General features: G+C 38.4%; 1 protein-coding gene across 1 annotated transcript in view; it reads right to left on the reverse strand.

Annotated features, from left to right (window-relative positions):
• Positions 1-14,082: 14,082 nt before the first annotated feature.
• LOC126377138 (neuropeptide F receptor) overlaps positions 14,083-26,152 on the reverse strand; it is a 125,192-nt gene continuing 113,122 nt past the window's right edge. Inside the window, exons 3-4 of the mRNA XM_050024817.1 lie at positions 24,680-24,913; positions 14,083-15,386 (exon numbers count right to left, since the gene is read on the reverse strand). Of these exons, the coding sequence (XP_049880774.1) occupies positions 14,706-15,386; positions 24,680-24,913 (915 nt within the window). The 3' untranslated portion in view covers positions 14,083-14,705. The remainder of the gene's footprint in view (positions 15,387-24,679; positions 24,914-26,152) is intronic.

A 26,152-nucleotide genomic window follows, 5' to 3' on the forward strand; every position in this document is an offset into this window, starting at 1 on the left:
AAATATTTGAAAGAATTAATCGAGGCTAGTGGGTCGATAGCGATAAGCGCTGATTGAGGGAGATCGTCGACCACGCCGGCGGGGTCGGTATCGGGGCCTGTATCCCTGAAAGGGTAGGCAGAGTTGTAATAGTACATAAATACACTCATTGGATCAAGTCCGGTGCCGGGAACGAACTGACGCTCCCGTTTTCGTTTTTTTTTTATTAATAATTAATTTCTTGTAAGTAATTATGAAGTTCGCTCTTGTCCACCTGTTGCGCACGTGAAATGTTCAAAAAACACAGTAGGTAGGCAGTCACTTATGTAATCAATTATAACTTTGGGTAATTAAATTGTAACTTTTATTGTTATAAAGTCAGATTCAATTCAGTAAGGCAAACTGTAATGTTTTGCGTCTTATTACTTAGTCGTTGTGTTTCTATCAAGTTATCAAATAGTATTTATTCAAATTAAAAAAAGGACTTCCTTAATTAATTAGTTAATTAATATTTCTAAAAAAAGCCACGATGAGTTTTCAAGAGCTTAAGTTTTTCCTTATTTTGTTGAGTAAGTATTAATTTTTGTTATTATTTTTAACTGAATCCTCACTCAGAATAGCTTCTATATAACAATCTCTGGTCTGGCACTGGAGCTCATGTTGGAGTATACTCCATACCCCTTCCGATTGATTGAAGGGACGTCTGTGCTCAGCAGTGGGACGCATATAAGCTATTTAGGATACCAGACAATATTTTGAATTTGTCTTAAAATAAATTTAAAGTAATTAAGTAAAAAGCTTATTATAAAATTAATGATTACTTACCTAAATTATAAATATACCTGATAATAAAAATAAATGTGTTCTTCTAGTTACTTATTAAATAACTTGTAATGTAAACCAACCTTGATTTAAAAGATGTGTTACTGTTGCAGTTTTTTGTCATTTCTTCTCCTGAGCCATAACACTTACGAAATGACATAGATTCAAAAATGGTAAATAGACCATCAACAAGTTTATCCATGATAACTACAGCGAATGAATGATTCTGATTTATGATTTCTGATTTCTGATTAATGTTTTATACAATATTTATTTTAATATTATTGTTACAGTATGTTTATCGACAGTACTCGCAGAACCTTATATAAATGGTACGATTAAGAAGCCATGGAAGTACCGATTTTATCCAAAGAAATCTCTGTTTAGAAAAGCTGATTTAATAGACAAAGGTTGTGCTGTCTTCATAAGGGACTGCCCGGCAGTTTATAAGTAAGCATACCATGAAAAAGTTGGAATGGATCGAGTGAAAGAGAGGAGGCCTATACCTAGGTGTGGGTGGACATAGGCTGAGTAGATAGATAGATATAACATGAAGCCTTTATTGGGGTGGCCTGTTTATGTATGTATGTAGTAAGAAATTTATAAGAAATGTTTCGTTTCCTTTCATTTTTTTATATGCATAATACCTACTTCGTTTATTGCGGTAAGTACACTAAGTCCATCTCTTGGAAGTACCCAATTTTCATCCAAATCGATCCACCGGTTTTGGACATCAATAAATAGGGCATATTTTTTAATTTTTTAATTTAAAACTCGTTTTACGCCCATTATGCCCCTGGGAAGATAGCGTATCTTGACTGTTATTGGAAGGACTGGATGGAGCTCGGCGGAACCGCGTCTTCTGGCGTAGAATGAGGAATAATACTACGAATAGAACGGCAACTCTCCGCTCCCCCCAGCGGCTGAGCTAAGTTTACCTCACCCCGCTCGATCTTTCATTAGTCATCAATCGCATGGGCGTTAGACGTCACACACACAGATGCGCGTTTACGATGACGTCAATGTGTAGTGTCTGTGTAAAACGAGGATTTTTGTATAATATGCCTGGGATCATCATCCAGGGAAATCCCTAGCATTATCCCGATTTCACAGGGTCGAGTAACCTAACCTGAAGATTTGATAGGTCCGGCTTTTTAAATAAACGACTGCCTGTCTGTTCTTCCAACCCGCGAAGGGAAAACCAGCCCAATACAGGTTCCGTCACATATCTCCGAAAATGCATTTCTCGGGAATGTGGGTTTCCTCCCGATGTTATTCCTTCATCGCTGAGCACGTGATAATCATTTATGATCCAAACATGATCATTGGTTTAGGCCTGTGCTGGATTCGAGATTCGAACCTGCGACCTCAAAGTGAGAGGCAAGCGTTCTACCAACTGAGCTACTACGGCTCTCATGAAGCATGAAGTGTCTAGGGTGTGCTTCTGGAAAGACATGGGGGAGGCCCAACAGTGGGATCAATTGGGCTAATAATAATAATAATTTCAGGCATGCATTGGCATGTGCTCGCCATTATGACGGCATGTACAGGACATTTCCCACTTACTGCGATATGGAGTATGAGAACTGCAACAGCTGGAGACGTAAGATTAAATATTTAAACGAATAAATCCCCCCCCACCCACCAACACACACACGCACGCACGCACGCACACACACACACACACACTTATTTACTTGTTCGGTGGCGAAATTCACAGAACGGTTTCTAAATTATTTAAGTGGGTACTAGATGTTATCTATAGTATGTTTGATAAAATATTTAGAGTGGTATTAATAATCGAATCTCAGCTGAGACTGCCCTCAAGATCATGCTCAAGTCTCTGTTTTTCTATGAGAACTGTCGTATTGACATGATCTTGAGGGCAGTCTCGAAGCTGAGATAAGTTTATTAATACCACCCTATGCCACCCACTGTCGCCCGCCAGTCCCTCCACGTTCTTCGTACGAAATTTCTTAACTGCCTTCATGATCCTGTAGTTCTTCTTCTATAGTGTGGATTATGAGGTGGAGTACCGACCCCATCTACCCTGGTGTCAGGGTTACTATTGACCCGCCAAAGGCCCCTGACATGGCTCATGTAACGACTACTAACTTACATCAGTAACTAGTAACCGGGACCAACAGCTTAACGTGCCTACCCAAGCACGGATCATCCTACTTTCGGACAATCAGGTGATCAGCCTGTAATGTCCTAATCAAACTAGGGAGCACAACGTAATTTTTGTGACATGTCCCCACCGGGAATCGAACCCAGGACCTCCGGATCGTGAGCCCGACGCTGGTCGTTGTAGTTGAGCATTGGACTTACCATCCAGAGTACCATGCTTACATTTTCTTCTTTTTTTGGCGTGACTTATTGCAGATTGGCGGCAGATGGCATTAACTGCTTGGCTGGAAATCCGGAGGACCTGGGCTCGGTACATCTAGCAAAAAAACATTTTGTGAAACTGTCTCTAGTTTGGTCAGCACATTGCAGACTGATCACCCGATTGTCCGAAAGAAAGATTCTCCGTACGGACGGCACGTTAACCAGTCAGTCTAGGCTGCGATTTACTAAGTTTGTAGTCGTTACATAAGCTATGTCAGGAGCCTTTGGCGGCTCAATAGTAACCCTATTGAAGTTTGATAAGCTCGGTCATTGGTCTCAAATCCCACACAGAAGACAAGAAAAAAATCAAATAAAGATGCATTTATTCATTAATTTCTGTTCCAGAATGGAGCCTGATCAAACAAGGAAGATGCTGATTGCTATAACAAAGTAGTCAGGCGTTTCAGTCATTATTAAAGCACATAATAACGGGTTCTTACCGCGTTTAAATGGGGATATGAGACTCTATCTACTCCACTCCAATCTCATCAGTCATCCCGTGATCATGGCACTTGCAACAGTGTCGAAATATCGGGAGTCTCATATCCCCATTTAAACGCGGTAAGAACCCGTAATTATGTGCTTTAATTATGATAATAACCGCGTAAACTTAAAACAATGTTTCATTCATTATTATCATTATTTATTGAAGCTAAATACGGCAAGTCAATGGTGACGTACGAGGGAGCACAACTATATAACAAAATACCCTCAGAAATAAAAAATATTAAGAATTTTGAGGCATTTAAGCATAAATTATCCGGTTATTTGTTAGAAAAGTAACTATTTATTTTAATCACTTAAGACTGTGCTAGATACAAATAAATATTATACATATTTATATTTAATAACCGGCCAGGGGGCTGTGTAGGTACCGCACTTTTAGAATTGCACTTATTTCTAACTATACCTACGTAGTAATTCAAAATGAAACTCTTTTTCAAATCCGTTTTATTTATAAAATTATATATCTTGTGTACCTACTTAAAGTTATCATAATTTTGAAAGTGTGGTGCTTGGTTCTGCAGACCAGTCTCTGTATATGTGGAAGTGCGTGAAGGAAATGCATATTTGTAAGTATATTAGGCGAAGTGTGAACTTATATGTATACAAATGTAAGTACTTTGTTTCTTATGTAAATGACATGTAATGTTGGAAAATAAGAAATAAATTCTCTTTAACCAGAAATAAACTACATTAGTCATACTCTCATAAACACATTTGTAGTTAAGGTTTGTAATGTACAAATTGCTTTTTAATCTTTACAAATAAATAATATAAGAGATTTACTACGAATTCTATTTTATTTTATTTTATTTTATTTATTGGTTTGCTAACAGTCATCTTACACAGTATTTTTTTAGGGTAACATTAACTGTATATAAAGCTAAGTGTAGAGACTAAGTAAACACAGCATGAAAAATAACATAGACAACATTAATAAGTAGTTCTATTAATTAATTTATTTATTAAGGACAACTTACAAGCTACACTCTGCACATGCAAAGTTACAGACAATAAAAAAAAGATTAAGAGCTAGCTCAATTACAAGTAGTCACAGCATGCATAATCAAGTGAATAAGAAAAACAAGATATATAAACTATATTAAAAAATAAAAAATAGACATAATTTAACAAAAAGCAGCCAGTGCAATATTTTATTGATTTTTTATTATTATTATTATTAATACTTTATTGCACAAAACTTAACTGCTTAGATAGATAGATAAAATACTTTATTGAGCACAATGAACACAAAATACAGATTTTTTTTTTTTTTTTGACGTGACTTATTGTAGATTTGCCGCAAATGGCATTAACTACTTGGCCGGACAAATGGGGAGCGCTGAAGGCTCTCACCCGCAAAATACAGAGATAAGGACGACATAATAAGCACAACAGGCAGCCTTATTGCTCATGCAGCAATTTCTTCCAGGCAACGTTTTTTAGCTTTTTTTTTAGCTTATTCATCCTACCTGATTGTCCGAAAATAAGACAAACAAAGTGATATCGTAATATTGGTATAACAAACAAAAATAATTGTCACCGAAAATGTTGCAAATTTGTCCTCAATATTCCGGGGAATTTTTCTTAAGGGGCTTCCATGTCTATGTCGTCTATGGCTTTGGCTCCACACACGCCTTCCAAAAAGTCCGGGACTCCTTAGTCTCGAGATATGGAAACATATACATAAACTGACGCCTATTTCCCACTTGGGTAAGAAGATAATAAATAATAATAATAATAAAAAAGTTTATTTAGGTAAAACCTAAGACACATTTACAACATTAAAATATACACACATTAATATTTAGTTGGAAAACATGAACATATATGAGTGCCGAAGCTCACCAAAAAAGGCCAGGGTTCAGTGAAAATTTACCCAGAGGGCAACACTGATTTTGAACCCACGCCGATCGGTGAAGAGACTATGAAATTCCATTTGCTTCGATCCTGACACACTTCTCTTGCATCCTGCAAATTCATCTATCGTTTACACACAAGCCGGTTCGGAGTAGATCGTACTGAACCTTTTCTAAAGACATCTCATACATACCTGGCGTGTGTTAAACATTTTGTATGTGGTGTGTATTGTTGTTGATTTGTATTGTATGCATGTGTGTCTGTAGACCAAATAAATCATTTATCTATCTATCTATCTATCTATCTCCAATTTGGTCAATGCGCGAGACATGAAAACGACATACAAATAATAGGGATTGTCTTCGGCTGCACTCCCATAGTGCATACAAGGATAATCGCCGGTTGGTATCACTCAACATTTAGAGTAAATTGTCTTACATACATACATACATAAACTCACGCCCATAATCCCTAATGGGGTGGGCAGAGCCTCAAGTAATCAAAGACAACTTGCAGCCACTGTTGATACGATGTCGTAAGCTGGATATGATAAACTTTATGGTGATAAGGGATCAGCCCATCGCCCATAACATTAGTCCATCATGTTAGAGGACACAATCCCTCTGTCGGTTTTTACGACATGCCCGGGAAGACAAGCAGTTGAACGTGTTCTATGTTTTTTATTTGCTCCCAGGATAGCATAGAAGAAGAAAGAGGCATTAAATTGTCTTAAGGGCTCTTAAAGGGGGGCTAGTGTTGGTTTCGGCCCCACGCACGCCTTCCAAAAGTCTGGGACTTTATAGGGGCGAGATATGGAAACGACATACACACAATGATAATAGATTTCTTAACAATAAACGCACTCAATCAAACATAGCTGGCAAGGAGTGGGTGTACTATAATTACAACCCATCCCTTCGGAGATAAAGGCGTGATTTTTATTAATACTAGATTTATTAGATTTGTTTTATATAGGCCGCTGGGTTATTTTGCGCATTTCGCAACTTTATTCTGAAATACCACCATCATACGATACGTAAAGGCGCCATTATGGTTCAGCTAGTTAAACCAACTAACAGAACCCCGCCAAAACATTCGAACTGCAACATCTAACAAAAAACACACTGTGGCGTCATAGAAAAACGTGATAAAAAGTCGGACTTATTATTACGTTTTTCTTGATTAAAATTCATAAATCTAATCTAAATATATAAAAGGAGAAACTGACTTACTGACATATCAACGCACAGCCTAAACAGCTAAACGTAGGCACTTGAAATTTGGAAGGGCGTAGCTTAGGTACCGTAGAGGTGCATCAAGAAAGGATTTCCCACGGGAACGGGAATTAGCGGGAAAATCCTTTTGTATGAAAAATCTAAACCGCTTCAGTTAGACGCTTGAAATTTGGCATGCAGGTACCTTAGTAAACTTAAAGCTTAGTTGTAACAGGATATTACAAAATTCCCACGGAAACGGGAGTAAGCGGGAAGAAACATTTGTGTGAAAAAATCGAAACCGCGTAAGATAGATGTTTTCAATCAGCATGCATGCATACCTTAGTAAATATAAAGTTTAGTTATGGCTGTATTTTGAAAAATGGGAGTTAGCGTGAAAAAAAATTGTATGAAAAAATCTAAACTGCATAAGTTAGATGCTTGAAATTTGATATGCACTCCCACACACACAAAGATCTCTCTTTTATAACACGCCACGCGGACGAAGTCGCGGGCAAAAGCTAGTAAGTTATATAGAAAAAAATGTATTTCGTTAGTTCTAGATCTGTCTTTATTTGGTAATCAGAATTTCATATCTTATCTTAAACCTGGTACATGACCCAATACTACCATCCGAATACGCAAAGGCGCCATTTTGGTTTCGCTAGTTAACCAACTAACAAAACCCTGCCAAAACATTCAAACTGCAACGTCTAACCAGTTACCCCTTTATATAACATGTCATATATATCTGTTGGTCTGGCATTGCAAAGTCCTTCATAATAGTAGTGCCACTTTTCTGAAAAAGTAACATAGTTTTATTATCAGCATTCGACCAATTTTACCTCACACCATAGAACAAGATATTATAGGCTAGTTTTAAACGTCAAAAAATACAAATTTACTACGAAATTTGTATGAAAAAGCACAGTGTTGCATCATAGAAAAACGGACTTTTTAATACGTTTTTCTTGATTAAAATTCATAAATAAGTTCGTAACTCATAAACTGCCTATATACGTCCCACTGCTGGGCACAGGCCTCCCCTCAATCAACCGGAATCATAAATAAGTTAAATAGGAAAAACAAAATGTTTTCGTTAGTTCTAAATCTGTCTTTATTTAGTAAGTAATCGGAATTTCCTATTCTATCTTAAACATAGAACATGACCCAATACTACGTATAGAACGGCAACTCTCCGCTCCCCACCACCGGCTGACCTAGGTTTACCTCAACTCCCCTCGGTCTTACTTTAGTCTTCAATCTTTGTGGTCCCTAGTTTGATTAGGACACTACAGGCTGATCACCTGATTGTCCGAAAGTAAGATGATCCGTGCTCCGGAAGGCACGTTAAGCCGTTGGTCCTGGTTACTACTTACTGATGTAAGTAAGTAGTCGTTACATGAGCCATGTCAGGGGCCTTTGGCGGCTCAATAGTGATGAGGTTGGTCCTCCACCTCACAATCTGTACGATAGCAATAGACTACTTAATCAACGATTGGCATAATTTTATTTCCCAATTAGTTCACTTGGCAAATTTATAAACACAAAAGAGTTTGCCAGTACGCAAGTCGCAAAACATCTAACCTATTATGTTACAACTTTTGAATAGGCAATAGAATAGGCTTTTGAATGGGTTTAATATAAATTAATGATGAAAATTATTGAGTTCTTGATGATAACATTATATAATAATTTGTACATATATATATATATAATGACACCTCCACCAACCCGCAGTGGAGCAGCGTGGTGGAGTATGCTCCATACCCTCTCCGGTTGATTGAGAGGAGGCCTGTGCCCAGCAGTGGGACGTATATAGGCAGTTTATGTTATGTTATGTTATATATAATGAACTGTGCATTCTTACCTTTACCTTCTTTGCAGTTGAGATATAGCATCTCACAAATAGAGTGAAAACTTCTTATTTTTTTTGCAAATTCTGCCTTACCGCAAAAGGGATAGCTTCTGAAATAAATATACATATTTTTTTTAAATATTCATAAACAAAAAAGGAGGTAATATTATTATATTATATGTACGCAGCAACATCGAACTTATTCTTTAGTTCCAAGTTTAATCAAATAATTTAAAGAAATAGTTTATCCTCACAAAAAAACTGTAACATATTTCGCAGATGTTGGGAGTGCATTCATCGAATATTGCAAGCAATTACCAATCCGTATAAATAAAAAAATCCGTAAAAAAAATTATAGCTGAATTTATTGGAGATTTGACAATACAAGAGGAAAACGCAAAGTTAATGACATCGTAACTAATACTGAGGGAGATGATTCAGACCATGATTCTGAGTTAATATCAAGTCGAATTTATAAACTTTTTTTTGTTGGTTTTCCCCGAAGGGCAAGGCGAAGGGAACTATGCCCATAGAGCATGTCTTATGTATTTTGTTTTTCTTGATCATCATTAATGAAATGATGAAAGATGTTAACGATGAATAATTAAACGAAAAGCCCCCTCCTTCGGAGCAGACTCCTACTCCGAACCCCAAACGAATTAACACAAAAGTCCGCATAAACTTTCGAGTTCGAGGTTTCGCGGCTTGTTGGCACGAAGCGAAAATAGATAGGTACACTTTGTTTATTGAATATCCCGATATAATAACACTGTCGCGAATGTTTTCTAACTAACTTAATACGATGATTAACCACAAAACACCACTTCGTATTAATTATTTAAATTATTCAATGGGTAAGCAACCGTCCCCTTTTCTTTCCCGCCAAAAAGTCTAACTTTGTTTGGAATTATAATCACTATTTCAGAACAGATTCGATCGTTTATTATTAGTACTATTAGTACTCGTGACCGTACGATAACGTCAATGTGTGGTGTCTATGTAAAACGAGGTGTTTTCTATGAAGTGTCAGGGGTGTGACTAAACCTCAGTTTGTTTCATCGTGGTTGCCACCACACCGTCCTTATCGCGTTCTTAGTTAAATAGAGAAAAGGACTTCCGTGCCATTTACACGATCCCTTCAGGAGTACTTAAAGTACCTCTTTAAATAAACCTCTAATTAAGACCCCAAAAGTTTCCTGACGTATTGTCTAAGGAGTAACACAGTTTTTGCTTGCTCTAACGTAGATACATAAACTCACGTCTCTTCTTAGGCCGGCTTTCCACTGACGCGGAGATGGGCGGAGAAGAGCGGAATTGTGCGGATTTGACCAATCACAGCGTTCGAGAGAGCGAAAAACGACGACGCTCTGTCTCTCTCTCCCTCACGGTGATTGGTCGATTCCTGCACGTCTCCGCTCATCTCCGCACAGCTCGGCGTCAATGAAAACCCAGCCTTAGAACCGCACCAACCACAAACATCACCGGTGTGCGTATATGAAACGATTGATCCATGTAGAGGAAGCAAGAGAAGTGTGTCAGGATCGAAGCAAATGGAGTTCCACAGCTTACCTCGGTGGTAAATAGAATAAATGAAAATAGAACAAAGTAACACACACTTACATGGAACAAATTAAAGAGAATGCGAAGGTCGTGTCTCATAAAGTAGTCAAAGAATTTGCCTTTATTAGACAAGAATGGAGAATGCTGCACCGACAAGTGCGTGACTCGTAAATTGATGATGAATATCTTTTGTCTTCGTTTTGTATTAAGGCGGTTTAAGTCCAGTGTGAAGCAAAATCTGACAATAACATTGTAACGACCTCCGCGGTCTAGTGGTTGAGCGTCGGGCTCACGATCCGGACCTCCCGGATTTGAATCCCGGTGGGGACCTATCACAAAAATAATTTTGTTCCTGGTTTGTTTAGGACATTACAGGCTGATTACCCGTTTTTCAGAAAGTAAGACGCTCCGTGCTTCGGAAGGCACGTTAAGGTTTAACTCACATAATAACGGGTTCCTACTGCGTTTAAAGCAGGGATATGAGATTCTGATGCAAGTGCCATGACCACGGGTTGACCGGAATCGGGATCGGGATGTGTTTTTATTATGATAAAAACTACGTAAACTTAAAACAATGTATAAGGCTTCTATGCTGTTCTGGGAGCAAATAAAAAACATAGAACACGTTCAGCTGCTTGTCTTCCCGGGCATGTCGTAAAAACCGACAGAGGGATTGCGTCCTCTAACATGATGGACTAATGTTATGGGCGATAGGCTGATCCCTTATCACCATAAGGTTCATCATAATCCATCTTAGGACTTCGTATCAACAGTGGCTGCAAGTTGTTTTTGATTACTTGTGGCTCTGCCCACCCCATTTGGGATTACGGGCGTGAGTTTATGTATGTATGTATAAGGCTGTAGCAAGCCGTTGGTTTCGGTTACATGAATCACGTCAGGGAGTTCTTGTGGCTTTATAATCTGACACCAGGGTTGATGTGGTTGGTAATCTACAAAGACCACACGATAGAGTAATATAATAAATACGTTCTTACTTATGTACATGGATGCAGGCAGTCAGCTCTCCCATACAATAATGTAACTCATCCTCTTTATTGTTAAGCTGCTTGAAAAGATCATCTAACTCCGGAGGTATTGGTCTTCCTTTGTACTGGTTGAGCACGTTTTCATAATCAGCTGTTGGCGGTACAGGTTTAGGCTCCACGTCGTATATAGGCGCATTGGGTGTTTTAATCGGAGGTGGTATGTCTGGTGTTTGCAATGTGTGATGGATATCTGGTGGTTGCAATGTTGTGTCGGCTTTTGTTTCCAGGTTTGATGGCTCTGTTGGCACCGCTGGTGGTGACACAGTTGGCAGCGTTGCTGTTGCTACAGGTGGCGCTGGTGGTACTGTTGGTGCCACAGTTGGTGCCATAGTTGGTGCCACTGTTGGTGCCACTGTTGGTGCCACGGTTGGTACCTCTGTTGGTTCTAGCGATACCTCTGTGGTGCCAGATGTTACGTTTTCACATAATATCGGGAGAAATAGTGCTGGAAATCACATTCGATTTTTTACTTCAATTTTTTTTTATTACTATCCATATTACCTACTTCCTCGGAGTTGCATAATGCTGGAATGCTGGAGTGGAGCAGCGTGGTGGAGTATGCTACGTACCTCCTAGCAGTGTGACGTATAATGTTTGTAAGAATGAGGTGAAATAGAAGCACCTACCGTTAATTTGATATTTTTAAGTTGGGACACCACAAAAAAGCTACAAATCAAGTTTAACTCAGTTCACCTCCTAAAGGAAGGCGAGCGTGAAGTATGTACCCCTACAATTACTTTGCTTCATCATCTCCCTAGCGTTATCCCGTTTTTCACTGCTTACCTCTTACCCAACCTTCCTGTCTGACCTTCCAACCCGCGAAGGGAAAACCAGCCCAACACAGGAAATACATTTCTCGGGAATGTGGGTTTCCTCACGATGTTTTCATTCACCGCTAGCCACGTGATAATAATTTATGATCCAAACATGAATTAGATGGTTAAGGCCTGTGCTGGATTCGAACCTGCGACCTCAAAGTGAAGCGTTCTACCAACTGGACTACCATGGCTCTCAACCTACAATTTCCTTGCTTACCTTCTATAATAGTTAAAACTTTAAAGATTTTCACAAAATACATGATTCAATTTTCGTTACATAACACTCCTATTAAATGATTTCGAAATTTATTTCCTTCGAGTTAAACATTGTTATCATTTTAAAGCAAAGTGTAATTGGATAAAGAAAGGAATACTGCTTTAACACTACATAGACTATCGAATCAATGAAATTTTGATTATTTTTAATTGCTAAACGGAAATTAGTACTTTACACCTCATAAAAATAATCATTTGCGATTACTAATATTTTACGCACGAGTTATGGCTTTTTTTACTTTTGATGGGTTTGCTCTTGCCCCCAGACTTGCCCGAAGGCATTGACCAGGCCTAGGATGGAGCGAGCTTGGCCAGAAGGTGCCTTTTTACTCTGGGTTTGAAAGAACCCGGGTTATATGCATTCGGAAATACAGAAGACGGCAAAGAATTCCACTCCCTAGCAGTGCGCATAATGACAATGCGAAGCGCTTTGTGTGAATAGTTGGGATATCTACCAAATTGGCTGAAATTTCCTTCATCATGAGAAAGGGTGTCTTACCTCACTAGGAGACCAAAAAGTATGGAAGTACATAGTTCTTCCAGGTTGTTTTAAACATTTTTTTTTGACGTGAGTTATTGTAGATTTGCCGCAGATGGCATTAACTACTTGGCCGGACAAATGGGGGGCGCTGAAGGCTCTCACCCGGTACAACGTTTAAGACAACAGGCCTGAGGGTGCCCAGTTGGGCGCGAACCTCGGCTCAGGGCGTCGTCTGAGAGGAAAAATATTTGAAAGAATTAATCGACCCTAGTGGGTCGATAGCGATAAGCGCTGAATGAGGGAAATCGTCGACCACGCCGGCGGGGTCGGTATCGGGGTCCTGAAGTGTTTGGTGTCGCGAGCTGATTGGCTGTCTCTATGGCTAGAGTAATCGGGTCGTCGGGATCGTATATTACGTCCTTCGGACGCCGATACTTTTCAGTACCGTCCCTAAGCGGGATTGTTTTAAACAAACGCCAGGTCAACAGTACTCTAAACCGACGAGCATGCATGGTCTTTGACGAGAGTGGACGAAACGAATGTGCCGTGTCAGTATCGTAGTAAGTAGAATTCCGTGGTCTTTGCCTATTCCAACGGGCAATAGGCGTGAGTTTATGTACGTATATATGTCTGTTTTTCTTCTTCTTATCATGTTGGTTGAGAGGTTGACGACCAACCTCATCAACCCTGGTGTCAGAATTATTATTGAGCCGCCAAAGGCCCCTGACGTGACTCAAGTAACCACTACGTACTTACATCAGTAAGTAGTAACCGGGACCAACGGCTTAACCTGCCTTCCGAAGCACGGATCATATTTCATGGATCATGTCACTTCTGGACAATCAGGTGATCAGCCAGCAATGTCCTAACAAAACTAGGGATCACAGAGAGATTATAGTGATTTGCCCCACCGAGATTCGAACTCGGGACCTCCGGATCGTGAGCACAACGCTTAACCCACTGGACCGCAGAGGCTGCATTAATATGTGTGGTATAAAGCTATAAATCTGTGCGCGCCTTTTGTCATTTACCGGTTTGGCGGAGAGGGTGTGTTGCCGCCAAAGGCAACAGCAGGCATCTGGGTATCGAACAGAGGTTTGTACCCCGCTAGCCACAACTTGGTACTGTGACTAGGGATCGCCGATATCTGTTTTAAGTTGGTGTATTGTTTATGTATGTTATTTGTATTACACCGGCGTGAGTGTATGAAACGATTGATGAATGTGGAGGAAGAAGAATAGAGATTTTTTTGATAAGAAATTTAAAAAGAGAATGTTTAATAAGTAGTATAATTATAATGATAATATAATGAAACTACAAGAAAGAACTCAATAAATCTTTATTTTGAGACAATTATTTTAATTACAAAATGTCCATTATCTTATCTACGTCGAACTTGAGAAAATATTAGAACTTTACGTTTTGGGCTCAAAAAAACGTAAAGAACAATATTTTGAATTAACTATCTACAACATTTTAACTATATTTTATAAGTAATATTTACAAATTATATAAGTACATTTTATTAACTTTACAAGAACATTTTTCGTGCCATGAAGGTAAAACGTATTTACTTTTCAGTTCGTTATTTTGATTGAAGCAGTCATGGTCAAACAAAAAGTGAAGGCTCTTTTGTTTAAAGTGCTTACAAGGCGTTTGTCATCTACACAATGACACCGTAAACTCACTTGCATAACAATCGAAAAGAATCTTAAAACATTTTTAAAATTTGACGACGCACCGCAAAATTCTTCAAGAACGCGTAAATGAAACGAAACAAAACCTCAAGAAAGGAACTTTAACACCTTACATTTAAAACTCACTTCAAATTGACGAAGTTCATATATTTTGCATTTCTACACTGTGTGTTTCATGCTATTTGAAGCAAGTCTTTAGTCAGAAAATTTGGGAGCAATGGGAGGTTTTAGTGTTCGCTGACACTGTGTGCTCCAATTGCGCCAAAGCAGTCAATTCTGTCTCCATCTTCCTACTCTTAGTCCTCGTATTCTTCTTCAACTGCCCTTTCTTGCAGCAGCAGAGGATTTCTTCGAACTCCTTCCGGAAATTATCATTCAACCACCCATACAGAAGAGGGTTTGACACAGCACTGGACATTCCGAACATGTGGCATATAGCATACGTTATTGTCATCGAATCTTCATCAAACAACGGCTCAGCACTCGTATCTGCGGCTAGATTGAACACATTCAATGGCAACCAGCTTATTACGTAGGTCACAGCTATTGCTATGAGAATAGCTGGAGTCTTTCTAGTTGTCCTTCTCCTGCCTCTTAGTCTTCTATGGATCTGTATGTGCGCGACCACTACTACTAAAACTGGTAACAAGTATTGGAAGATTAAGCTAAGAATAGAATATATAGCACGGCCGTTTTCTATAGGCCAGTCTTCGATGCAGAAGCTTAAGGACTCCATTCCTTCTAGGCCTAGCTGGTGGGTCTTGAGGCTTCTGCAGAGGTAGAGAGGAGAGGCGAGGGTGAAGGCAGTCAGCCAAATGAAGAACATGGTGATGAGGGCGCCCATAGTTTGGACTCCAGGCCGCGTAGGGTACACGATCAGCTGTGGACAAAAGGAAAAATGCGTTGTTATAAAATATTAAATTGTCTAAACTAGGGCATTAGATCAAAATTGTCTTTGGAAGAAACAGGTATTTATCTGCAAACAGAGGTACATAAGTGGTAAGGGCCTGCCTTCCCAAAGCTGATTGAATTCAGAATTTGGATTGAAATCCAGGTGATTTCAATTTGTGGTTTGAATTTTTAATTTTTTAAATCAGATTGAAAGAAATAAAAGAACAAGAGAGTTCGAAGAAGAAGAGGTTTTGTTGGAAAATAAATGACAACCGACTTTTAACTGACTTCAAAACAAGCAGCAGAATCGGTTTTTATGTATGTCATGATCTGATGATGGGATCCCAGAGAAATCGAGGGCAACTCTCAAATTTTATAGGCACATGTAATCTTTTTACTGCATTTTGCTTCAAAAAAACGCTAACGAAGTATTATATAGATATTTAAGTAAGTAAATTTCTTTTTTTAATAAAACAGTTTTACAATAACACCCAAGGCCTTATCGACTTTATTAAGTGGTGTTATCATTGCGTTCAAACATTGTTCATTACAGGCACTTGAATGATTCACTGATAAATAATAGAGTTCATACAAAATCAATATGTATACCACTTGCACTTGAATACGGTAATCCTACTATCATTCTTGTTTTACGGATAAAGTAAGTTATATTTTTGCCTTTACATTTAATTTTAACTGATAAAGTACACTAATAAACACGTCTATAGAATAAAATGAAACTAACAAGACCATAATCACAGCCCCCATCTACCTAGCATTATTTTCACAGGGTCCACTTACCTAACGACTGCCAGTCTGACCTTCCAACTCGAAGGGAAAACCAACCCAATACAGGCTAGGTCACAAACCTCCAAAATACATTTCTCTGGAATGTGGGTTTCCGTAGAAATGAGGTTTTTGCGTATCATCTACGGAGTGACAAGAGAGAGATGTGGTGTAAAAGACGATACACTGACTAAGATTGAGAAGGGAATGTTAAGTTTGTTTGGACAGGCAGAGCGGAAAAGCAATCATGCGATTAGGGAAGCGGAACATAAAGCGAAGGTTGGTTGGCGATTGGTGGTAGGGCTGGCAGAGAAAAACCTAGAAGGACGTACTTTGACCAAATTGGTGAAGTCCTTAGAAAAGATTCAGTACAAGCTACTCTGAACCGGCATCGCGATCGAGTACGAAACGATTAATGAATGTGGAGGAAGCAAGCAAAGTGTGTTAGAATCGAAGCAAATGGAGACTACTTACTTATGGAGACTTATACAGAGACTATGGAATTTCATTTGAAATTTTGAAAATATAACTTATTATATTTTGTAAAGAAGTAAAAACCCCCCGATGCTGAGATTACTCCCCTACATACAGATGATAATCAAAAGAATACCCTCTCTTGCTTTCAAATATCACATTCTAATCCCTGTTTGTCAGATTTATTTCAAAAATGTAATGACCATTTTATTCCTCGAGGGGAATGAAACGAGCAATTCTATTTAATTCAGTTGACTGGCATTCTCCCAATGGACACTGAAGCCAGCTGAAATACTGCATTTTATGGAAATTAGCATCTATTTAAGTACGAGCTTATTTTTCAAATTATTGAACAGTTGGATATCCTGTTTATTTTTTATTTATTTAGGTACACATACAACAATACATAATGAACCTTTTTCAGACAGCATTATAAATAGAAAGACTGGGTATATATATGCTTGCCAATTACATGCGTCTGTGTACGCATTCACCGTAAGTGAAAACAAACAAACTATATTAATACTAAATTATATAAATTATTAACTATAAAGGTTAAAGGTATTAGGTTTGACTACTTGACAATCCAACATAAAAATAACATTGATTCACGCCTATATCCCCGAAGAGAGAGGTAAAATCAAATCAAATCATATATGTACTTTATTACACAGAACTAAATTTCAACAATCAAATATAACACATTAATAGAGTACAATTTGGGCGGCCTTATTGCTCACAAATACTAAATAAATAATACAAATACTGACAAATACTGAGAATTATTGAGGACAGAAGAGGCAAGATGATTGGACACCTAATAAGACACGACGAATTTATTAAAAACATCATATGAGGAAAGCTAGAAGAAAAGAGACGAAGGGGAAGACCAAAAAGAGCTTACATGGAACAGATTAAAGAAAAGGTTAACGTCGTGTCTTATAGGGAAGTCAAGGAATTGGCCTTTGATAAACTGGAATGGAAAATGCTACACCGACAAGAGAGTGGCTCTTAAATTGATGATGATGATTGCTTTACAGCAATTTTTTCCCAGCAACCACTACCAGGAAACAAACATTTACAAACAACTGTAAAAAAAGTGTAAGTATTATTAAACATATCGACCAGTTCAGTTTTTTACACAATTATTGCTTAATTTCAATAAGATAACATTTTACAATGGTCTCAATGCGCGGTAAGAATTAGATCTGTCAAAGTACGTAAGCTACTTCGTACTTCTATGCTGTTCTGGGAGCATATAAAAAACATAGAACACGTTCAGCTGCTTCTCTTCCCGGGCATGTCGTAAAAACCGACAGAGGGATTGTGTCCTATAACATGATGGACTAATGTTATGGGCGATAGGCTGATCCCTTATCACCATAAGGTGCATCATATCCATCTTTGGACTTCGTATCAACAGTGGCTGCAAGTTGTCTTTGATTACTTGTGGCTCTGCCCACCCCATTAGGGATTACAGGCGTGAGTGTATGTATGTATGTACGTAAGCTAGTGCTGTGACGTTCATAAGTATATTGATGTATCAGTCGATATTAGGTCGATTGATTCTTTTCTAACAGTAACGATTACCTTGTAGAAAAGTGAGTACTATGGAAGGATAGTGAATGGGAATTTGATTGTTTATGGTATGAAAGGAGGATGGTTAATGAATGGGACGTAAGGCAGTTTTAAAAAGTAAGAAAGGGAAGTCTTTGGTGCGATGTGCGTCGGGTTAGAGGATTTTGTTAAAATATAAGGCGTAAAGATATTTAAAATATCCCGTGTTATTTCTGTATCCCACAATTTCTGGGCTTAACGACACAGTGGTTGAGCGGGTTATAATCCCGGTAGGGTATTATCACAAAAGTTACTTTGTGATCCCTAGTTTGGTTAGGACGTTACAAGCTGATCACCTGATTGTCCGAAAGTAAGATTATCCGTGATTCAGAAGGCCCGTTAAGTTGTCTTAGTTACTAATTACTGATGTAAGTGAGTAGTCGCTACATAAGCCATATCACGGGCTTTTGACGGCTCAATAATTACCCCGACACCAGGGTTGATGAGGTTGGTAATCCACCTCACAACCCACATAATAGAAGAAGAACCCGAGCATAAATACTCGAAACCGCGCGATATCATGATCCCATATATGATCTAAACAAGAATTCCCGATCCATGAATCTGTCAACATTGGTTCATCCATGTTAGAAGTTTGTATCAAAAGTGGCCGGAACTAGAAAGATGATTATTCCACGAGGCAAAATAAGGTAAATATTGTAGGCGACATCGATTCGCGAGTGGATATTCGCCTCGACATATATCAAAATTCAAATAAATTATGGCCCGAATTCTATACAGGTATGCGCGGCGCCGATAATGGAATAAAATGTTGACATAAGATGTCTGCCGTTTTCCGTTATCATTTGAAAGTTGGGTAAGGCCCTTGGAATAATATATTTCTGTCAAAGAAAATATTTTTCTAAAGAATGTGAGAAATCTGGTCCTGAGAACACCCTCCCGCCGACCCGATTACTCTAGCCATAGAGGCCACCAATCAGCTCGCGACACCAAACACTTCAGGACCCCGATACCGACCCCGCCGGCGTGGTCGACGATTTCCCTCATTCAGTGCTTATTAGCACCCACTAGGGTCGATTAATTCTTTCTAATATTTTTTCTCTCAGACGACGCCCTGAGCCGAGGTTCGCGCCCAACTGGGCACCCTCAGGCCTGTTGTCTTAAACGTTGTACCGGGTGAGAGAGAGCCTTCAGCGCTCCCCATTTGTCCGGCCAACTAGTTAATGCCATCTGCGGCAAATCTACAATAAGTCACGTCAAAAAAGAAAAAAAAAGGTCCGTAGAAATGTGTGCGGATGTTTTTTTGACCTGAGTTATTTATTGTACATTCTTGCCTTTTCTGTTCAAATGAAGTAGTTATTCTAATAATTAAAAAACAACAAAATAACAAGTTCATTCAAATAATATATTTATAATTAATTTAAAAAATGTATATGATTCTCCCGATTATATAAATTACTTCTAAGAATTTACAAAAAAAAAAAAACAATAAGTTCAATGTAGTACAAATTACCCCGCCCAACATGGTGGAGAACAGTCAGACACACACATTAGCAAAGTAAGAAGGAAAATATCGAACTAATTCTAGATTAAGTACAACATAAATAGCCTATATACGTCCCACTGCTAAGCACAGGCCTCCCCTCAATCACTTGGAGCGGGTATGAAGCATACTTCACCACGCTGCTCCGTTGCGGGTTAATGGAGGTGTTTTCACAGCTAATAACCTGGACTTATGTGCCCTCCGGAGCACGAAATCATCTTACTTTTTCGGACAATCAGGTAAGACAAAGGTCTACTACAAACTATAAAAGGTAAGGAGACATACGAACCTTAAACCTGCGAGTAGTTTTTGCGTTTTTATGTCAACGTAAATAGCTTTTATTGAAGTACTTAAAGTACCTCACATTAGCTACTTTTAAGCTAGGGTTGTCAAATCGTTTGAATGTCGAATATATATATTTTTATCGGTATCTATCAACGATGGACTTTCCAGGCTTTATTCACCAAAAACAAAGGTAATTGTACAGCTTTAACGCGACAATTAACAAATATCTCATTACTCGGGTACATAATTTTTCGGGTACATAAGTTGCTTAATATTTGGATCACATTATGTATTGTATCTTATTAGGTGTCCAATCATCTTGCCTCTTCTGTCCTCAACAATTATCAGTATTTGTCTCTTTTCCCTTACTCTTACTAGCACTTCCTCATTTGTAACCCTTTCTGTCCAACTTATTCTTTCCATCCTCCTCCAACACCACATTTCAAAGGCCTCGAGTCTCTCTCTGTCCTTCTGTGTCAGTGTCCAAGTTTCACATCCACCTAATAAGACACGACGAATTCATTAAAAACATCATAGAAGGAAAGCTAGAAGGAAAGAGAGGAAGGGGAAGACCAAGAAGAGCTTACATGGAACAGATTAAAGAAAAGGTTAACGTCGTGTCTTATAGGGAAGTCAAGGAATTGGCCTTTGATAGACTGGAATGGAAAAGGCTACACCGACAAGAGCGTGGCTCTTAAATTGATGATGATAATGTATATGTAGAGAATTATGTTGCAACCTTTATTGCTTCTGTACTTATCACCAAAGAGGAAAGGGACGGATGATTTTTAACAGATACAGCTGTAAATTTTCGTATGAATGAGCGAATGAAACAATAAATCGGGCGAATCAAACTATATTCTGCTGGTGTACTTCCAGTTTAACGTCCATCTACTATCGGGTTATACGCCAAGCTTTAGAAAGGGTTGTTTATCTATTCTGCCTAAAATTGGCGTGTATTTCATATATTACATTCATCATCATCAATTTAAGAGCCACGCTCTTGTCGGTGCAGCATTCTCCAGGCTAAATTTAGGGAAAATAATATTACATTCCTTTCTTTTTCAACGGATAAGAAAATGACAGGTATAACTTACATTAAGACTTTTAATGATTTTATTTTAACTTTTGTATCAGTGAGGGGCGCGATATTTAACGCCTGGTTTTTATGTTTTATGTGTGACTTTTTTAGATGATAACATCCGAAATAATTTTTTTTCAAACTTCAATAAAAAAAAATATTGCTTTACTAACAAAACAAATACAGGAAAATCATTAAACATACTTTTGTATTATTATATTTGATTTTGTGATTGTTGTCACTTCGTCATATGAGCTTGATTCCGAAATAAAAGATAATTATTTTATTTTTATTATTTAATTATTTAATTTTACCCTGTCGATTACGAAGGGTGTTTAATTGGTCGCGAACGTCGGATGGGCACTCTTAAGCCTGTTGCAATCGAAGTACCTAAGTATATCAAAGTAAAATAAAAATATTTATTTTTTTAATAATATTGAGTGACAACCCTATAAAATGCCAGTCTAGCAAAAGATTACTTCTTTCATATGGACATTTATTACTTTGCGTCAAAGAGATCGAGCTACCTAAGTAACTATAAAATAAAAAGTATTTTTGGAGTTTTAGTTTATTTTCACAGATTATACATAGTTTTCACGAGACCTTTGAAGTATCTTCACAGACTAGGGTGGAGTAAAAAAAAAAGAGTGCGTGAGTGTGTATAAGTGGAAAAAAAATATGTATGCCATAACAAATGAGTTATTTTAGCCCTCTAGGCCCTTTTTTGTTATACATAAATACATAAACTCCCGCCTATTTTCCACCAGGGTGAGCAGAGACTATGGAATTCCATTTACTTCGATCCTGACACACTTCTCTCGCTAAGTTACTAAGTTTGCTTTCTAGTGCTTTTTTGCTAAGATTCCTTTCACTTACGTCCTAAAAGGAACCCTCATACAACATTTTTAGACTTCTATCACTTGTAGTGTCTGAGATTTTGTGATGAGTGAGTCAGTGAGTGAGTCAGTGATTGAGTCAGTGAGTGAGTCAGTGATTGAGTCAGTGAGTGAGTCTGTGAGTGAGTCAGTCAGTGATTGAGTCAGTGAGTGAGTCCGTGAGTGACCTTTCACTTTTATACAGGGTGTTAGTGACATCGTAACAAAATGAGGGACGTGATTCACTCAACGATGCTGAGTTTATATCAAGGCAAGAATTTATCGTCGCAAAATTCATGATTATTTATTTTATTTAATTACTTATCTTCAATTCTATACTTTGGCGATAGAATCCACTTGATATTAACTCAGAATTATGAGCTGAATCACCCCCCTCAGAATTTGTTACAATGGTGACATCGTAAGGGTGGAAGTGATTCCACCCCCTACAAGCATGTACAGGTACCCATTCAAGTGCGTATGGGTGTTAGTGACATCGTAACAAATATTGAAGGCGATGATTCAAACTATGATTCTGAGTAAAGTTGATATCAAGTGGAATTTCCTGTCGGAAAATTCATAAAACTTTCAAAGTATTTTTCAATTTTTTCCAGTTCCACAACAAAAAAATAACAAAAATTTACTCATAATAAAAGTCTGAATCATCACTAAAAGTTTTCGTTACGATATCACTAACACCCAGTATATATAGATTTCAGAAAAAACACGTTTCCCCACCTACGTTTCCCTTACTTTAAACATAGTATCGGATATCTATTTTAATACAAACGACTGCAATAGTCTAAACAGTCGGATTTGATTATTTTACCTAGTCAGTTATCGAAGTTTTCTTAGAATAAGTGGAAAATGCAAAATTAGATACGCGTTCTATTGATAGGTGATTCTCATACGATAACATAAGCTCGTGATCCATCCGGCACCCACACCTCACCGAGCTTTCTGATTCTCATATTATTATAATGATTTATTCTTTCAAAATCCCAAATTCCCTGGTAGTTGCGGCTTCCGACTACATCCTGCTTAGGGACGGTACTGAAAAGTATCGGCGTCCGAAGGACTTAATATACGATCCCGACGACCCGATTACTCTAGCCATAGAAGCGGCCAATCAGCTCTCGATACCAAACACTTTAGGACCCCGATACCGACCCCGCCGGAGTGGTCGACGAGAATTTCCCTCGATCAGCGCTTGAGGGAAATTCTCTTGCCGATTAATTATTTCAAATATTTTTCCTCTCAGACGACGCCCTGAGCCGAGGTTCGCGCCCAACTGGGCACTCTGAGGCCTGTTGTCTTAAACGTTGTACCGGGTGAGAGCCTTCAGCGCTCCCCATTTGTCCGGCCAAGTAGTTAATGCCATCTGCGTCAAATCTAAAATAAGACACGTCAAAAATAAATCAAAATAGAATCCTTTAAGACGAGATCCCGCAATTTTCAAGGTAGGGGAAAGTAGCACGGAAAATGCTGCACCGTCAAGAACGTGGCTCTTAAATTGATGATGATGAAACTCTTCATCATCTCCCTAGCATTGTCCCGTTTTTCACACGGTCTAACCTAAACTAAAGATATAATAACAGGTCCGATTTTTTTACAGAAGCGACTGCCCAATAACGGTTATGTCACATACCTCTGAAAGTGCATTTCTCGGAAATGTGGGTTTCCTCACGATGTTTTCCTTTACCGCTGAGCACGTGATTGTCTATGATCCTAAAATGCATTTCAACTCAAATATAAGAGTCAAATTCACACAACATACATATAGTATGTATAGCTGCGTTTCCGGTAGCAGAATCATCAGTCATAAAGATGAGGTTATCACAACAACATCTGGTTAAAGGCCTTGATATCCAGAATCGGCGTTTGAAGACGAAAACTGTAAGGAAGCATTTTTGATTTAGTACATTTAGCGTTATTTATTTATCATTCACCCACGTTTGTGATCCCATCTGGATTGGTCAGAGAAACGTAAATTTTGCAAGAAAAGAAATCACGGAATCACGCTAAAGTTACAAGCCGTGGTAACCTAGTTGGTAGAACGCTTGCCTCTCACTTTGAGGTCGCAGGTTCGAATACAGCCCAGGCCTAAATCAATGATAGCCGAATTTGTTTTCGAATTCATGTTTGGATCATAAATGATTATCACATGCTCAGCGGTGCCGGTAAACACCGTAAGGAAACACACATTCCCAAGATATGCACTTTCGGAGGTATGTGACCTAACTGTATTGGGCTGGTTTTCCCTTCGTGGGTTAGAAGATCAGATAGCTTCTATAAAAAGCCGGACCTGTCAAATCTTCAGGTTATGTAAGCCGACCCCGTGGAAAACGGGATAACTTTAGAAATATGACGCTAAAATTACAAAGCGATGTTATTTCAAAATGTCTGTCTTTTCTTGAAAGTAATCTAAATAAATCAAGCAAGTTATTAACACGTAGAGTACCCAATTTTCAGAGACGAGCTCAGGTCAGGGGCCTTTGGCGGCTCAATAATAACCTTGACACCAGGCTTGATTAGGTTGATCATCCACCTCACAACACACACGATAGAAGAAGAAGAGACGAGCTAAGCTGCAGACTTCTTAGAAGAATAATCTTTTATTCTTCTACAACAATCTAGACAATCTAGGAAATGATATTTACCTGATACCGATCCAGCGCAATAGCAGTGATGGATATAGTGGAGACAAAGATGGAAATAGCCTGGATGGCTCCGCAAGCCTTGCAGAGACTTGGCCAGTCGGGTAGCGGCCAGTGCTTGGTAAGCAGCTCCATCAGCGTCAATGGGGTGCCCACGCAGCATACCAGGGCATCAGACACTGCTAAGTTGACTATGAACATGTTTCTGGCCGTCCTCATCACCGGTTTGCGGACTACCTGGAAAGAAGGATTTGAGGTTAGTGAAGCTGCTTACATAGACTGGGTGAGAGCCCCCAGCGCCATTTGTCCGGACAAATAGTTAATTGCCATTTGCGGCAAACCTACAATAGTCACCTCAAAGAAGAAACAAAAAGCTTACGCAGTACGCTTCACGCTAATGGTAAGCACGGTTCGTAAGCTGATGACATAACATAGTATTACGCCGTATCCCCGAAGAAGTAGGAAGTGGTGTATATGTTACTGTAAATGCTCGAACTACGGCAAATCTTAAGATTTAAGTGTAAGTAAGGATTTACCGACATGAGTCGATTTTTTCGAGCTTTTACCATTCGACTAGGTTTTGCCACTGTCAGCTGCGGTTTATGTTGGTTTTAGGAATAAACAATGAGTAATTCTTAATTATTTACTTTAATGAACTATTAGACAAAACAGATACAAAGTATTATCAAGGTATCATTATGATAGTAATAAGTACAAACTAATACCAACATATTTCAATTACTTATTTTGAAAAAACACATAACGTATATATGTCGTAAACTCTATAATATATATCTAACTAAATTAGGCTCTTTTTGGAATTTAACACAAATACAAGTCGATGCGCTGAGCAGGTTATGATTATGTTTCTTTTTTACAAAATTTACAGGGCCATTAGTGTAAATTCTAAGATTTATTAACGGAATGGTGGTAAAAGTTCGATTCGCAAAACTTTTGGGACATTTACCATTAGGAATTGTTAGATCTTAGGTTTTACTGGAATATCTTAGGATTTACTGCAGTTCGAGCTTTTACAGTAACATAATATATATAGTATTGTATACATTCACTCCTCGCCAATTATGTTTAAACCTCATGTAATAAAGGCGGTTCTAAAGCCATATGTGAACTGATGATTCGCGGAAATGCAAAACTGAACCGCTTTGATTATACTCGGAAGCTGATTAATAACATAGAGTAAGGAATACGTGTGGAACAGCAACTCTCCGCTCTCCACCTGCGTCTGAAGTAGGTTTACCTCGAACATAGTTTAGACTTGATTCGTAAAGGCGGCGCGCGGACCGTCGTTTTTATTTTTTATCAGTTTGATTTTTTTACAACTTCTTTTAGAAATTTTAAATCGTGGCGTCCACGCCAACGTTCTTTCATCTCATTCGAATATTTGATCTCGCAGTATGGTAACTGTTTATCAAAACATGCGAATAATTTGCAATAAAATTGAATTTACGCTTAGTG

The sequence above is a fragment of the Pectinophora gossypiella genome, chromosome 22, assembly GCF_024362695.1.
Source record: "Pectinophora gossypiella chromosome 22, ilPecGoss1.1, whole genome shotgun sequence".
Taxonomy (NCBI): Eukaryota; Metazoa; Arthropoda; class Insecta; order Lepidoptera; family Gelechiidae; genus Pectinophora; species Pectinophora gossypiella.